The 15,537-nt window shown below is 46.6% G+C and overlaps 1 protein-coding gene across 1 annotated transcript; it reads right to left on the minus strand.

Moving 5' to 3' along the window:
• Positions 1 to 14,208: 14,208 nt before the first annotated feature.
• LOC147109874 (putative G protein-coupled receptor 139) lies at positions 14,209 to 15,081 on the minus strand. The gene has a single exon (XM_086002412.1). It carries the CDS (start codon positions 15,079 to 15,081, stop codon positions 14,209 to 14,211), a length of 873 nt encoding a protein of 290 aa, XP_085858538.1.
• Between the last annotated feature and the right edge of the window lie 456 nt (positions 15,082 to 15,537).

Genomic DNA, 15,537 nt, shown 5'->3' on the forward strand with positions numbered 1-15,537 from the left:
ATTCTCTCCATCATTCAATGAGCTGCCATTGTCCAACTCTCACCAGTCATTCAATGAACTCCAAATGTCCAATCTCTAAATCACGCAATGCACTCCTATTTTCCAACTCTCTACTAGTCACTTAATGAACTGCAGTTATCCAAAACTGTCCAGCACTCAATGAACTCTCATTGTCCAAGTCTCACCATCAATCAGCTTCCATTGCCTAACTCTCTCCCAAATGCAAAATGAGCTCCCATTGTCCAACTCTCTACCAGTCAGTCAAAGTGCTCCGGTTGTTCAATCCCTCTCCGTCACTCATTGTGCTCCCCTTTCTCATATCTTACTATCAGTCAGTAAGTTCCAGTTGCAGTATGAACTCCAGCACTCAAGGAACACCCATTGTCAAAATCTCTCCACCAGTCAGCGATCATTGTCCAACCCTCTGAATCACTCAATGAGCTCCCATTGTCCGACACTCTCCACCATTGAATGAGCTCTCATTGTCTGACACTCTCTACCATTGAATGAGCTCCCACTGTCCGACACTCTCCACCATTGAATGAGCTCCCACTGTCCGACACTCTCCACAATTGAATGAGCTCCCGCTGTCCGACACTCTCCACCATTGAATGAGCTCCCATTGTCCGACACTCTCCACCATTGAATGAGCTCCCACTTTCCGATACTCTCCACCATTGAGTGAGCTCCCACTGTCCGACACTCTCCACCATTGAGTGAGCTCCGATTGTCCGACACTCTCACCATTGAATGACCTCCCATTGTCCGACACTCTCCACCATTGAGTGAGCTCCAGTTGTCCGACACTCTCACCATTGAATGACCTTCCATTGTCCGACACTCTCCACCATTGAATGAGCTCCCATCGTCCGACACTCTCCACCATTGAATGAGCTCCCATTGTCAGACACTCTCCACCATTGAATGAGCTCTCATTGTCTGACACTCTCCACCATTGAATGAGCTCCCACTGTCCGACACTCTCCACCATTGAATGAGCTCTCACTTTCCGACACTCTCCACCATTGAATGAGCTCCCACTGTCCGACACTCTCCACCATTGAATGAGCTCCCATTCTCTGACACTCTCCACCATTGAGTGAGCTCCCATTGTCCGACACTCTCCACCATTGAATGAGCTCCCATTGTCCGACACTCTCCACCATTGAATGAGCTCCCATTGTCCGACACTCTCCACCATTGAATGAGCTCCCACTGTCCGACACTCTCCACCATTGAATGAGCTCCCATTGTCCGACACTCTCCACCATTGAATGAGCTCCCACTGTCCGACACTCTCCACCATTGAATGAGCTCCCATTGTCCGACACTCTCCACCATTGAGTGAGCTCCCACTGTCCGACACTCTCCACCATTGAATGAGCTCCCATTGTCCAACTCTCCACCATTGAATGAGCTCCCATTGTCCGACACTCTCCACCATTGAGTGAGCTCCCTTTGTCCGACACTCTCCACCATTGAATGATCTCCCATTGTCCAACTCTCCCCATCACTCAATGATCTCTCATTGTCCAACTCTCTCCATCACTCAATGATCTGCCATTGACCAACTCTCCCCATCACTCAATGATATCCCATTGTCCAACTCTCCCCATCACTCAATGATCTCCCATTGTCCAAGTCTCCCCATCACTCAATGATACCCCATTGTCCAACTCTCCCCATCACTCAACGAACCCCATTGTCCAACTCTCCCCATCACTCAATGAACCCCCATTGTCCAACTCTCCCCATCACTCAATGAATTCCCATTGTCCAACTCTCCCCATCACACAATGATCTCCCATTGTCCAACTCTCCCCATCACTCAATGATCTCTCATTGTCCAACTCTCCCCATCACTCAATGATCTCCCATTGTCCAACTCTCCCCATCACTCAATGATCTCTCATTGTCCAACTCTCCCCATCACTCAATGATCTCTCATTGTCCAACTCTCCCCATCACTCAATGATCTCCCATTGTCCAACTCTCCCCATCACTCAATGATATCCCATTGTCCAACTCTCCCCATCACTCAATGAACCCCATTGTCCAACTCTCCCCACCACTCAATGATCTCCCATTGTTCAACTCTCGCCATCACTCAATGATATCCCATTGTCCAACTCTCACCATCACACAATCATCTCCCATTGTCCAACTCTCCCCATCACTCAATGAATCCCCATTGTCCAACTCTCCCCATCACTCAATGATCTCCCATTGTCCAACTCTCCCCATCACTCAATGAACCTCATTGTCCAACTCTCTCCATCACTCAATGATCTCCCATTGTCCAACTCTCCCCATCACTCAATGATCTCCCATTGTCCAACTCTCCCCATCACTCAATGATCTCCCATTGTCCAACTCTCCCCATCACACAATGATCTCCCATTGTCCAACTCTCCCCATCACTCAATGATCTCCCATTGTCCAACTCTCCCCATCACTCAATGAATCCCCATTGTCCAACTCTCCCCATCACTCAATGAACCCCATTGTCCAACTCTCCCCCTCACTCAATGATCTCCCATTGTCCAACTCTCCCCATCACTCAATGAATCCCCATTGTCCAACACTCCCCACCACTCAATGATCTCCCATTGTCCAACTCTCCCCATCACTCAATGATCTCCCATTGTCCAACTCTCCCCATCACTCAATGATCTCCCATTGTCCAACTCTCCCCATCACACAATGATCTCCCATTGTCCAACTCTCCCCATCACTCAATGATCTCCCATTGTCCAACTCTCCCCATCACTCAATGAATCCCCATTGTCCAACTCTCCCCATCACTCAATGATTTCCCATTGTCCAACTCTCCCCATCACTCAATGAATCCCCATTGTCCAACACTCCCTACCACTCAATGATCTCCCATTGTCCAACTCTCCCCATCACTCAACGAACCCCCATTGTCCAACTCTCCCCATCATTCAATGATCTCTCATTGTCCAACTCTCCCCATCACTCAATGATCTCCCATTGTCCAACTCTCCCCATCACTCAATGAACCCCCATTGTCGAACTCTCCAAATCACTCAATGATCTCTCATTGTCCAACTCTCCCCATCACTCAATGATCTCCCATTGTCCAACTCTCCCCATCACTCAATGATCTCCCATTGTCCAACTCTCCCCATCACTCAATGATCTCCCATTGTCCAACTCTCCCCATCACTCAATGATCTGCCATTGTCCAACTCTCCCCATCACTCAATGATCTCTCATTGTCCAACTCTCTCCATCACTCAATGATCTACCACTGTCCAACTCTCCCCATCACACAATGATCTCCCAGTGTCCAACTCTCCCCATCACTCAATGAACCCCCATTGTCCAACTCTCTCCATCACTCAATGATCTCTCATTGTCCAACTCTCCCCATCACTCAATGATCTCTCATTGTCCAACTCTCCCCATCACTCAATGATCTCTCATTGTCCAACTCTCCCCATCACTCAATGATCTCCCATTTTCCAACTCTCCCCATCACTCAATGATCTCCCATTGTCCAACTCTCCCCATCACTCAATGATCTCCCATTGTCCAACTCTCCCCATCATTCAATGATCTCTCATTGTCCAACTCTCCCCATCATTCAATGATCTCCCATTGTCCGACTCTCCCCATCACTCAATGATCTCTCATTGTCCAACACTCCCCATCACTCAATGATCTCTCATTGTCCAACTCTCCCCATCACACAATGATCTCCCATTGTCCAACTCTCCCCATCACTCAATGATCTCCCATTGTCCAACTCTCTCCATCACTCAATGATCTCCCATTGTCCAACTCTCCCCATCTCTCAATGAATCCCCATTGTCCAACTCTCCCCATCACTCAATGATCTCCCATTGTCCAACTCTCCCCATCACTCAATGATCTCTCATTGTCCAACTCTCCCCATCACTCAATGATCTCCCATTATCCAACTCTCCCCATCACTCAATGATCTCCCATTGTCCAACTCTCCCCATCACTCAATGATCTCCCATTGTCCAACTCTCCCCATCACTCAATGATCTCCCATTGTCCAACTCTCCCCATCACTCAATCGTCTCCCATTGTACAATTCTCCCCATCACTGAATGAGCTCCCATTATCCAACTCTCTTCCTCACCCAATGAGCTTTCATTGTCCAACAATCACAAAGGCACACACAGGCATGCACACAGACTCATTTAATTAACTCCCATTGTCCAACACACTCAAAGAGACACAGAAAGCCACACACTGAAAGACACACACACACACAAAGACACACACACAAAGACTCACAGGGACATAAATACACTTAAAGACACTTGCAGACACACACAAAGTCAATCAATGAGCTATCTCTGTCCAACCAGACTCCTCACTCAATGAGCTTCCTCTGTCCAAACCTCTCCATCACTCGATGAGCTCCCATATTTCAACTCTCTGCATCGTGTCTCCGTCACTCAGTGAGCTCTCATTGTCCAACATTGTCTCCCAGTAGTTCACAGCTTTCAGTCGCTCAATTAGTTCCCTTTTGTTTAACTCTCCCCTCACTCAATGAGCTCAAATTTTGCAACACTCACAGTCACTCAATGAGTTTCCATTGCCCATATTTCTCTATCACTCAATGAGTGCCCATTGTCCAACTCTCCATCATTCAATGAGCTCCCATTAACAAACTCTCTCAATCACTCTATGAGTTCAGTGTCCAACTCTCAATGAGCTGACAGTGTCCAAACTTTCGCAATCACTTAATGAGCTCCATTGTTCAACTCGCTCTCTATTACTCAATGAGCTCCACTTTCCCAACTCTATCCATCAATCAATGAGTTCCAGTTGTTCTACTCTCTCCACCACTTAGTAAGCTTCCATTGTCCAACACTCTGCCTCACTCAAGGAGCTCCCAATAACCATCTTTCGCCAGCACTCAATGACCTCCATAGTCCAACTCTATCTCTCACTGAAAGAGCTCGCACTGACCAACTCTCTCTCAGTCGTTCAACGAGCTCACACTGCATAACTTTCTCCCTCATTCAATGATCTCCCACTTTCCAACTCTCTCCATCACTCAATTAGTTCACATTATCCAACTCTCCCCCTCACTCAATGATCTCCCATTGTCCAACTCCCTCCTTCACCCAATGAGCTTCCATTGTCCAACTCTCCCCCTCATTCAATGATCTCCCATTGTCCAGCACTCCCCATCACTCAATGATCTCCCATTGTCCAACTCTCCCCCTCATTCAATGATCTCCCATTGTCCAACTCTCCCCCTCACTCAATGATCTCCCATTGTCCAACACTCCCCATCACTCAATGATCTCCCATTGTCCAACACTCCCCATCACTCAATGATCTCCCATTGTCCAACTCTCCCCCTCACTCAATTATCTCCCATTGTCCAGCACTCCCCATCACTCAATGATCTCCCATTGTCCAACACTCCCCATCACTCAATGATCTCCCATTGTCCAACTCTCCCCCTCACTCAATGATCTCCCATTGTTCAACACTCCCCATCACTCAATGATCTCCCATTGTCCAACTCTCCCCCTCACTCAATGATCTCCCATTGTCCAACTCTCCACATCACATACTGAGCTTTAGCTGTGGAGCTCTCTCCATCACTCAATGAGCTCCTATTGTTCAAAACTCTCACTCACTCAATGAGCTTCCAGTGTCCAACTCTGTCCATCACACATTGAGCTCGTGTTGTGCAACTCTCTCCGTCACTCCACACGCTCCTTTTGCCCAACACACATAAAGACACACATACACAGACACATGAAAACACACACACAAATACACATACAAACATAAAGGTATGTAAAGACACATGCAGACAGAAACTCAGATGCACACAAAGAAACACACAAACATAGACTCACAGACACACACATGTTAAAACACACACTCACACAGTAGCATCCGCACGGCAAGAGAGCCCCAGGTGGGCAGAGGAAACGCTTCAAGGACACCCTCAAAGCCTCCTTGAAAAAGTGCAACGTCCCCACCGACACCTGGGAATCCCTGGCCCAAGCACGGTGGCATAGTGGTTAGCACTGTTGCCTCACAGCGCCAGGGACCCGGGTTCGAATCCGGCCTCGGGTGACTGTCTGTGTGGAGTTTGCACATTCTCCCCGTGTTTGCGTGGGTTTCTTCCGGCTGCTCCGGTTTCCTCCCACAGTCTAAAGATGTGCAGGTTAGGTTGGTTGGCTATGATAAATTGACCCTTAGTGTTAGGGGGATTAAATACGTGGGGTTACGGGGATAGGGTGGGATATGTGTTGGTGTAGGGGTTATGGGTATCGGGTGGGATATGTGTCGGTGCAGGCTCGATGGGCCGAAATGGCCTCTATCTGCACTGTGGGGTTTCTGTGATTTCTGTGATTTCTAAGACCGCACAAAGTGGAGGAGAAGCATCCGGGAAGGCGCCGAACACCTCGAGTCTCTTCGCCGGGAGCAAGCAGAAGCCAAGCGCAGGCAATGCAAGGAGCGCACGTCAACCCAAGCACCCCGCCCACCCGCCCCTTCAACCATCATCTGCCCCACCTGTGACAAAGACTGTAGGTCCCGCATTGGACTAATCAGCCACCTGCAAGCTCATTTTTAATGTGGAAGCAAGTCATCCTCAGTTCTGAGGGACTGCCAAAGAAGAAGAAGAAAAGAAGAAGAAGAAGAAGAAGAAGAAGAGTGTCACTGGATTTGAAAACAAGGACGGCATGCTGAACATCTACAAAACACTGGTTAGACCTCAGCTGGGGCATTGTATACCATTCTGGGCAGCAAACTTTAGGAAGGATATCAAGGACTTGGAGAGGGTGCAGAGGCGGTTTACAAGGATAAAATCTGGGAGGGGGACCTCAGTTCTGTGGCGAGATTGGAGAAACTGGGATTGTTCTCCTTAGAGCAGTGAAGGTTAAAAGCAGTATATGAAGAGAAAAAGATTGGTGAAGTCAAGCGTAGGTCCCTTGCAGTCAGAATCAATGGAATTTATAATGGGGAACAAAGAAATGGCTGACCAATTAAATACATACTTTGGTTCTGTCTTCACAAAGGAGGACACAAATAACTTCTGAGAGATGTCGGGGAACATAGGGTCTGATGAGAAGGAGGAACTGAATGAAATCAGTATTTGTAGGGAAATGGTGTTAGGGAAATTGGTGGGACTGAAGGCCGATAAATCCCCAGGGCCTGATAATCTACATCCTAGGGTACTTAAGGAAGTGGCCCTAGAAATAGTAGATGCATTGCTGGTCATCTTCCAAAATTCGATAGACTCTGGCACAGTTCCCATTGATTGGAGGGTAGCTAATGTTACCCCACTATTCAAAAAGGTGGTAGAGAGAAAATGGGGAATTACAGACCGGTAAGCCTGACATCGGCAGTGGGGAAAATGCTAGAGTCCATTATAAAAGATGTAATAGCAGAGCACTTGGAAAACAGTGAAAGGATCAGACAAAGTCAACATGGATTTACAAAAGGTAAATCGTGCTTGACTAATCTACTGGAATTTTTTCAGGATGTAACTGGTAGAATAGATAAGGGAGAATCAGTGGATGTGGTGTATTTGGACTTTCAGAAGGCTTTCGATAAGGTCCCACATAAGAGACTAGCATTCAAAGTTAAAGCACATGGGATTGGGGGTAAGGTACTGACTTGGATAGAGAACTGCTTGGCAGACAGGAAGCAAAGAGTTGGAATAAAGGAGTCTTTTTCTGAGTGGAAGGCAGTGACGAGTGGGGTACTGCAGGGATCGGTGCTAGGAGCCCAGTTATTCACAATATATATTAATGATCTAGACGAGGGAACTAGATGTAATATCTCCAAGTTTGCAGATGACACAAAGCTGGGTGGGCGTGTGTGCTGTGATGAGGATGCAGAGAAACTCCAGTACGATTTGGACAGTTTGGGCGATTGGGCAGAGGCATGGCAGATGCAGTATAATGTTGATAAATGCGAGGTTATCCACTTTGGTGGCAAAAACAGGAAGGCAGATTATTATCTGAATGGCAATAGATTGGGAAAAGGGGAAGTGCAACGAGACCTGGGTGTCCTTGTGCACCAGTGGCTGAAGGTAAGCATGCAGGTGCAGCAGGCGGTTAAGAAGGCAAATGGTATGCTGGCCTTCACAGCGAGAGGATTCGAGTACAGGAACAAGGATGTCTTGCTGCATTTGCACAGGGCCTTGGTGAGACCACACCTTGAGTATTGTGTGCAGTTTTGGTCGCCTTATCTGAGGAAGGATGTTCTTGCCATGGAAGGAGTGCAGCAAAGTTTCACCAGACTGATACCTGGGATGGCAGGAATGACGTATGAAGAGAGATTGGGTCGATTATGCATATATTCGCTGGAGTTTAGAGGAATGAGAGGGAATCTCATTGAAACTTATTAAATTCTAACAGGACTAGACAGACTAGATGCAGGAAGGATGTTCCCGATGGCGGGGGAGTCCAGAACCAGGGGTCACAGTCTAAGGATAAGGGGTAAGCCATTTAGGACTGAGATGAGAGGAATTTCTTCACCCAGAGAGTGGTGAACCTATGGAATTCTCTACCACAGAATGCAGTTGAGGTCAATTCATTAAATATTTTCAAGAAGGAGTTGGATATATTTCTTAAGGCTAAAGGGATCAAGGGATATGGGGAGAAAGCAGGGACAGGGTACTGAATTTGGATGATCAGCCATGATCGCATTGAATGGTGGAGCAGGCTCGAGGGGCAGAATGGCCTACTCCTGCTCCTACCTTCTATGTTTCTATGTTTCTATTCAAACTTATGAGGGGTTTTGATAGAGCTAGTCAGGAGAAACGGTTTCCTCTGGCAAGAGGGTCAGTAACCAAAGGGCATAGATTAAAATAATTGTCAAAAGAACTAGAGGGGAGATGAGGAGAAATTATTTCACACAGAGGCTTGTCATGATCTGGAATCCACATTCTACTGCATCTGTCATGTATTTGCCCACTCACTCAACTTGTCTAAATCGCCTTGAAGCCTCTTTGCATCCCCCTCACAACTCACAATCCCACCTAGTTTCATGTCATCAGCAAACTTGGAAATATTACATTTGGTTCATTGATCTATATTGTGAATAGCTGGGGCCCAAGCACTGATCCCTGCGGTACCCCACTAGTCACCGCCTGCCACCCCGAATAAGACCCATTTAGTCCTACTCTCTGTTTCCTGTCTGTTAACCAATTTTCAATCCATGCCAGTATATTACCCCCAATCCCATGTGTTTTAATTTTGCACACTGACCTCTTATGTGGGACTTTATCAAAGGCCATCTGAAAATCTAAATACACTACATCCACTGGTTCTCCCTTATCTATTCTACCAGTTAAATCCTCAAAAAACTCCAGTAGGTTTGTCAAACACGATTTCCCTTTCATAAATCCATGTTGACTTTGTCTAATCCCGTTGATATTTTCTAAGTGTCCTGTTATCACATCCTTTACAATAGACTCTAGCATTTTCCCTACTACTGATGTTAGGCTAACCTGTTTGTCGTTCCCTGTTTTCTCTCTCCCTCCTTTTTTAAATAGTGGGGTCACATTTGCCACCCTCCAATCTGCAGGAACTGTTCCATAATCTATAGAATTTTTGAAGATGACAACCAATGCATCCACTATTTCCATGGCTACCTCTTTTAGTACACTGGGATGCAGATTATCAGGCCCTGGGGATTTATCGGCTTTCAGTCTCATTAATTTCTCCGCACTATTTTTTTACTACTACTAATTTCCTTTAATTCCTCCTTCTCACTAGACCCTTGGTTCCCTAGCATTTCTGGGAAGTTATTTGTGTCCTCTTCCATGAAGACAGAACCAAAGTATTTGTTTAATTGCACTGCCATTTCCTTTTTCCCCATTATAAATTCTCCCGTTTCTGAATGTAAGGGACCTACATTTGTCTTCACTAATCTTTTTCTTTTTAAATACTTGTAGAAGTTTACAGTCCACTTTTATGTTCCTTGCAAGTTTATGAGGGAGAATAGAGTGTTCTGCTGATAGATTTAGATGAGGAAAGACAGGAGGAGGCGCGAGTGGAACATAATCATGGGCATGGACTGGTTGGGCTGAATGGCCTGTTGCTGTGCTGTATATCCTATGTAATCCTAAGTAAATACTGTCTGCCCATTTGTACCACCCATGGTTTGCAGGTGGGATCAGGAACTGGCAGCAGCAACAGGGGTCGAGACAGAAATGGGGTTGGGGTCTTAACTGCGTCACTGACCTTGATTCGCAGATATTAATGAGGTGTTTGCCCAATTCCTGTGGGATCTCCGGTCAGCTAACATAGAAGATAGGAGCAGGAGTAGGCCATTCGGCCCCTCGAGCCTGCTCCACCATTTAATGAGATCATGGCTGATCATTCAAATTCAGTACCCTGTCCCTGCTTTCTCCCCATATCCCTTGATCCCTTTAGCCTTAAGAAATATATCTAACTCCTTCTTGAAAATATTTAATGAATTGGCCTCAACTGCCTTTTGTGGTAGAGAATTCCACAGGTTCATCACTCTCTGGGTGAAGAAATTCCTCCTCATCTCTGTCCTAAATGGCTTACCCCTTATCTTTAGACGGTGACCCCTGGTTCTGGACTCCCCCACCATCGGGAACATCCTTCCTGCTTCTAGTCTGTCTAGTCCTGTTAGAATTTTATAAGTTTCAATGAGATCCCCTCTCATTCTTATAAACTCCAGTGAATATAAGCCCAATCGACCCAATCTCTCCTCATACGTCATTCCTGCCATCCCGGGTATCAGTCTGGTGAATCTTCGCTGCACTCCCTCCATGGCAAGAACATCCTTCCTCAGATAAGGTGACCAAAACTGCACACAATACTCAAGGTGTGGTCTCACCAAGGCCCTGTACAACTGCAGCAAAACATCCTTGCTCCTGTATTCGAACCCTCTCGCTACAAAGGCCACCATGCCATTTGCATTCTTAACCGCCTGCTGCACCTGCATGCTTACCTTCAGCGACTGGTGCACAAGGACACCCAGGTCTCGTTGCACTTCCCCTTTTCCCAATCTATTGCCATTAAGATAATAATCTGCCTTCCTGTTTTCGCCACCAAAGTGGATAACCTCACATTTATCCACATTATACTGCATCTGCCAGCCCCTGAATATCAGGACAGTTGGAGACCAGCGGTAAATCAGAGGATCAATTCTCCACATGAGTTGGGTCCCGCCATCGCCGCGTGTCGCACAATTACGCCCAGACTCAGCTTGGTTTTAAACAGATTTTTTTATGAGAATAAACAGCATTTTAGATTTCAATTCCACAACACAATTCGAGGAGAGAATGGCGGGGGCTGATTTTAATGTTGGGTGATATCAAACTGGACACTCATTATACATCCCGCCCAATTCTCAATTCAATTAACAGAAAAGACTAATATACATTTATGCCAATAAAGTTCATTTTGAAGTGCAGAGACTGTTGTAATGTAGGAAACACGGCAGCCAATCTGCGCACAGCAAGGTCCCATGAACAGCAATGTGATAACGACCAGATCATCTTTTTTTTTGCTGATGTTGGCTGAGCGACAAATACCGGCCCAGAACACCGGGGAGAACTCCCCTGCTCTTCTTCTGATTAGCATCGTGGGATCTTTTGCATTGACCTGAGAGAGCAGACAGGGCCTCGGTTTAAAGTCTCATCTGACAGTGCAGTGCTCCCTCAGTACTGCATTGGGGAGTGTCAGCCTGGATTATGGGCTCAGGTCTCTGGAGTGGGGCTCGAACCCACGACCTCCTGACTCAGAGACGGAGGTGTCATTACTGAGCCACTTCTATCTGAGGTCCGGTTGGGTACTGATTCTGGTCTAGGATAGCAAGCCAGAGGTTGTGAGTTCAAATCCCACCGTGGCAAGATGTGAGATTGAATTCGATAAATCTGGTCGTTGCTGAAACTGGCTTCAAGTCAGAAAGCAGAGAGTAGGAGTTAAGGGTAGCTATTCACAGTGGCAGAAGGTGGGTAGTGGTGTTTCACGAGGATCAGTGCTGGGACCACTGATGTTCACAATTTATATTAACGATTTAGACTTTGGAATCAAAAATCCAATTTCTAAACTTGTAGATGACACCAAATTGTGGGGGGTCGGGGGGGAGATAGTGAAGACTGCAACAAGTTACCGGAGGACATTAATAAACTTGCAGAATGGGCATATAATTGGCAAATTAAGTACAACACAGCTAACTGTGAGGTATTACATTTTGGTAGGAAGAATAGGGAGGTCACTTATCACTTGGAGGGTGCGAGTCTAGGTGGGGTAGAGGAACAAAGGGATCTCGGAGTACAAATACACAAATCACTAAAAGTTGCGCCACAGGTTAGCAAGGCCATAAAGAAATCAAACCAAGCACTAGGGTTTATTTCTAGAGGGATAGAATTGAAAAGTAGGGAAGTTATGATAAAGCTGTATCAAACCTTGATTAGACCATACTTAGAGTACTGTGTACAGTTCTGGTCGCCTATTATAAAAATGATACAGAGGCACTGGAGAGGATGTAGCAAAGATTTTGGCCACACAACAACTCTACTCGGGCGCTGAAGCACTTTGGGACAGCCTCAGTCTTATGTTCATTAATAAATAGACATTCTTATTATGAACACAGCTAGCTTTTGCTAGACACTTTTATTGAGCACATGTGGACTAGGTACAGTATCTGTAGAGGCTTCCATCTTGACTGTTGCCTTCTGGGTAGCCTAGTGCCTCATGGGTAATGTAGTCTTAATATACATACAGCTGGGTAGTGTAGTCTTATACATACAGCTATATACAGCTCTATGGCTCCACCTAGTGTCCACTATAGAATGACATGTTATTGATCATTACACTCAGGATGAGATAAGGTGCTGGTAAATATCTGCGGTGACTCATTTCCTGCTTAGTCTGATGTCGAGAATTGATGCAGTTACAATAATCTTGGTGCAACTGTTACTATCGCTGCATTGTGTATACTTCTGGGCACCACACTTTAGGGAGGATACCAAGGCCTTGGCAAGGGTGCAGAAAAGATTTACTAGATTGGTACCAGGGATAAGGGATTTCAGTTAAGTGGAGAGACTGGAGAAGCTGGGGTTGTTCTCCTCAGAGCAGAGAAGGTTAAGGGGAGATTTAATAGAGGTATTCAAATTGATGAAGGGTGGACCTCCCGTGGTGCTGCTCTTGGTGAATCAGTGAATAGGCTGCTTTATAAGCACAGGAGTGTTGTACCATGGAACACACAAGGTATCATTCTGCTGCTAAGGGCCGGTGGTCCGATTGGTGTAATTTGATCCTGAGATCATTGAGAGATCAGTTCACCTGAGACATCCTGAGGTTAATTAGAGTGTAAATTGTTTCAGGGCAGACATGAATGAAAATGGCAGCGCTCAGCATACAAGACTGCAGTGACTAAAAACAGTTAATGGCTTCACCGGATGGTGTGTGTCGTAGCCCAATGTGTGGTGAAGATACCCCCCCAGTGCTGTTAGGGAGGGTGTTCCAGGATTTTGACCCAGCGATGATAAAGGAATGGTGATATATTTCCAACTCAGGATGGTGTGTGACTTGGAGGCAAATTTGGAGGTGGTGGTGTTCCCAGGCGCCTGCTGCCCTTGTCCTTCTAGGTGGTGGAGGTTGCGGGTTTGGGAGGTGCTGCTGAAGAAGCCTTGGCGAGTTGCTGCAGTATATCTTGTAGATGGCTCACACTGCAGCCATGGTGCACCGGTGGTGGAGGGAGTGAATGTTTAAGGTGGTGGATGGGCTGCCGATCAAGTGAGTTGCTTTGTGCTGGATGGTGTCGAGCTTCTTGAGTGTTGTTGGAGCTGCACTCATCAAGGCAAATGGAGAGTATTCCATCACACTCCGGACTTGTGCCTTGTAGATGGTAAAAAGGTGAACGTGTTGGATGATGTATAACTCACACGGTGAGAAGAACTTAGAAAGTCTAAAGGGGGAGTAGAACTGCTCCAGCGATAATTAGCCCTGAACATCCCAGCTTCAGCTTTTCTCCTCCCCTCTCTCTGATAACTCAACCTTCCCCTTTCACCCGCCAACTCACTTTCCCACAACTGTCTGTTATTAATTAACATTTAACACAATATCTAGGTGGGACATGATTGGCAGTATCCCAGCTGGTTACTGTTGTCCAGACACCACTGCACCACCGTGGGCAGTGTCTGGGGTGGAGTTGATGAGTTAACCAGCTCTGCTTCGATGTTTATTCTTTGATGAACTGCAGAAACCGATGAATGGGATGTGTCACGGCTCGCCTTATCTCCTCCCTGAACTTAGCCTGAGTGAGAGCGTAAATGCAGGTGTTGGTGCAGGAGTTCAGATACATCAGCATGTCCCCAACCTGGCTGACTATGACATTGTGGCTCATGTCCAGCAATATCTCCTGAAACACAAAGTCCACGACTCTGGTAATCCACAGCACGATGAAGCTGCCCGATATGGCGAAGAGCAGGATGATGGATCTTCTCCGGTTCTCCATCTCGGGGTCAGCTTGCTTCCCATCATCGCCTTGACCCCGGAATGCCTTACGGACCCGACTGGCCACTAGAATGTGCCTGACAGTCAGAGCGTTGAACAGCAAGATGCACACATAGGGAATGAGAGGGGTTAAGACTGTGCCGGACCACATGTATACTGCCCAGGGGGATTTGCTGCACACATTGCGAAGTCTACAGCCAAGATATGGACCATCGGTCAGAATGGGTTCATAGGTGAAGTAGCGCGGGATGTTTCGCAAGTAGCTCACCGTGCACACGGTCGTTATCACCCGCGCTGCTGTTCCTTCTGTGCAGTATCTTGCTTTCAGCTTCTGGCAACAAATGGCGACAAATCGATCCAGGGTGAAAGCGATAGTGAGCCAGACAGAGCAATCCACCACCGCAACATTCATGATGCTGTTCAGGCTGCACACGTAGTAATGGCTGAGGAATGAGAAAGGGAAGTAGAGGGATCCCAGGTAGTTCAATATCACACAAAAGATGATGACCAGCAAGTCCGCCGCTGCCATGGACACCAGGTAGCGGCACGTACATCTGGCAAGGCCACAGCTCCCACGGGAGAGAATCACTATGGTCATTAGGTTAGCTGCCAAAGAGGGAAAGAGGGGTAACGGTTAGTAATTACAGCCACATCACGTGTTATAGGACAACAGAAAGCTTGGAAAGGCTGGGAGAGGAGGCGATGTAAAGCTGGGGGTGGTGCAAAGGCCAAGTTTCAGTTTTGAGAACCTGCTGATTGTGGGATGAAGAGAATATCAGGGGGAGGTGTTGAGTACCCCAGTAGCGAGGTCCTGACATAGAATGAGTTAGAGTAGATCATGCGATGAGTCTTGGTTTCAACACAGTGAGGATACAAAGAAGAGGGAGTGTGGCAATTTATCAGAAAAGAGGACATTTCTAAGTTAGGATAGAGAAAGAGATTGGAGAATAGAAATGAGAGAAGGATTGGCTTTCAGAACAATAACATTTTTTAGATAATAGTGGTGATTTAGACAAGTTGAGTGAGTGGGCAAATACATGGCAGATGCAGTATA

This window comes from Somniosus microcephalus, chromosome 12 (genome assembly GCF_052327205.1).
Source record: "Somniosus microcephalus isolate GS21.2 chromosome 12, FLI_Smic_1.0, whole genome shotgun sequence".
In the NCBI taxonomy this organism is placed as follows: domain Eukaryota; kingdom Metazoa; phylum Chordata; class Chondrichthyes; order Squaliformes; family Somniosidae; genus Somniosus; species Somniosus microcephalus.

What these genes read in the sequence shown, in the direction of transcription:
- LOC147109874 (XM_086002412.1), bottom strand. Translation starts at nt 15,081, where the DNA reads ATGACCATAGTGATTCTCTCCCGTGGGAGCTGTGGCCTTGCCAGATGT.